Source organism: Acinonyx jubatus, chromosome D1, assembly GCF_027475565.1.
Source record: "Acinonyx jubatus isolate Ajub_Pintada_27869175 chromosome D1, VMU_Ajub_asm_v1.0, whole genome shotgun sequence".
NCBI lineage: Eukaryota > Metazoa > Chordata > Mammalia > Carnivora > Felidae > Acinonyx > Acinonyx jubatus.
This window is the reverse complement of record NC_069390.1, coordinates 92,489,407-92,491,432: the sequence shown is the minus strand read 5'-3', so window position 1 is coordinate 92,491,432 and position 2,026 is coordinate 92,489,407. Positions and strand designations below refer to the sequence as shown.

The 2,026-nt window shown below is 45.1% G+C and overlaps 1 protein-coding gene across 1 annotated transcript; it reads right to left on the bottom strand.

Annotated features, from left to right (window-relative positions):
• Positions 1–572: 572 nt before the first annotated feature.
• LOC106976627 (olfactory receptor 10G9-like) lies at positions 573–1,573 on the bottom strand. The gene has a single exon (XM_015074053.3). It carries the CDS (start codon positions 1,500–1,502, stop codon positions 573–575), a length of 930 nt encoding a protein of 309 aa, XP_014929539.2. The 5' UTR covers positions 1,503–1,573.
• Between the last annotated feature and the right edge of the window lie 453 nt (positions 1,574–2,026).

The following is a 2,026-nucleotide window of genomic DNA, read 5'->3' as shown; positions in this document are numbered from 1 at the left end:
GTCAGCTTTGATTTAAATTGCACAAAATAAAATGTAAGTGAATTATCCTGGAGAGCAATTCTGGAAAATATTTGTACAGGGGATGGAAGTAAACTACTTTTCTGATAATCTACTTTGTAGAACATAAAAGAGAAGAATAAGCAATCATCCTTCCTGCCAGATTATCATCATTAAATGGCTGTTTATACTGGGATTCTGGCAAATAATGTAGAAAGAAATATTAAACTGCATTAAATTTTAATTAAAAAATTAAGATCGAATAATTGAAATAGTCCTTACAAGTGTAATGTTCATGTTGGTGGTTTACTTTAATTCTAAATAAATAAAAAAGAGGGCATCTGGGGGCACCAGTTAAGTGACGGACTCTTCATTGGGCTCAGGTCATGATCTCACTGTTTGTGAGATTGAGCCCCACTTCGGGCTCTGCACTGACAGTATGAAGCTTGCTTCGGATTCTCTCTCTCCCTCTGCTCCTCTCCTGCATGCATGCTCTCTGTCTCTCTTTCAAAATAAATACATAAATATTAAAAAAATAAATAAAAAAGGAGCCAGTCATATCTGGCCTTTCTTCATTATTCGGTGAATACTGACTTACTTCTCACCTTGAACAGAGCTTTCTTCACTTCCTTGTTCCTCAGGGTGTACACCACAGGGTTTAGAAGGGGAGTCAGCACAGTGTAGAAAACTGCCACAACCCCGTCCACAGCATCCTTGGAGCCTGGCCTCAGGTAAACAAAAACACAGGGAACAAAGAAACAAAGGACCACAATGCAGTGGGAGGTACAGGTCTGAAAGGCTCTGCATCTCCCCTCGGAGGTGCGGATCTTCAGGATGGAACAGACGATGGACACATAGGACCCCACTATCAGGAGAAAGCAGCTCAAGGCCACTACTCCGATGTTGACGAAGATCACCCTCTTGTTCATGGACGTGTCTGCACAGGCCAGTCTGAGGATAGGAGGTGCGTCACAGAAATAATGCTGGATCTGGCTGGGCCCACAGTAGGGCAAGCGGAAGGTCAGTGTGGTCTGGACAGCAGAGTGCAGAGAGCCGCTGAGCCACGTGGTGGTGGCCAGGAGGGCACACGCTCTCCCACCCATCAGGCTGGCATACCTGAGCGGCTCACTGATGGCCAGGTAGCGGTCGTAGGACATGACTGTGTAGAGGAAACACTCGGTGCTCCCCAGGAAGTGAAAGGAGTAGAGCTGGGCCACACAGCTGTGAAAGGAGATGGCCCCACCTCCCGGGGAGATCAAGGTCATCAGCATTTTGGGCACAGTGACGGTGGAGAACCACATGTCGATGAAGGACAAGTTGGCCAGGAAATAGTACATGGGAGTGTGGAGGTGGGAATCCACCGTGATCACCAGCAGGATGAGGAGGTTCCCCACCACAGTGAGTACATAAATCACCAGGAAGATTCCAAAGAGGGGGATGTCCAGTGCTGGTGCATGGGGAAGACCCGTGAGGATGAACGTTGTCACTACGCTCATGTTTCTCATTTCTTCTCATATATGGAGCTCTGTCCCTACCAAAAGCAAAGCAAGTTCAACATTTACTGAGATCATATTGTGGCAACTTTGTTTTCACTGAATGGAAACACAAGATGTAAATTGTCATGTAAATGTTACATGACATTTTTGCTTTACGTGGGGCTTTGAGGGGGGTTATCCACTTCTTTATTGCTTTACCCAAATCAACCAAATAGAAAAGAGGGGTAAATTGGGTATTGTTTTCTGTAGAATTGGAAAAGTTATACCCAAACCAGCAACTTTGGCACGCTCTCCCATGGATGAGCCTTTATCCAAGCATCTCTCTTTCTTTTTTTCTCTCTAACCATCCCCCTACCCCACACCCCCCACAAAATACACACACACACACAACCACACACTGCCATATATACAGATTCAGTCTCTTTGATCATCAGAGAATTTCCATTATAACTATACATTTATAAAGAAAGCTTCATCCATAATGGCTGAGAAAGATGCCTTCCTAAAACTCCCTGGTCAGCAGCCAGCTGATG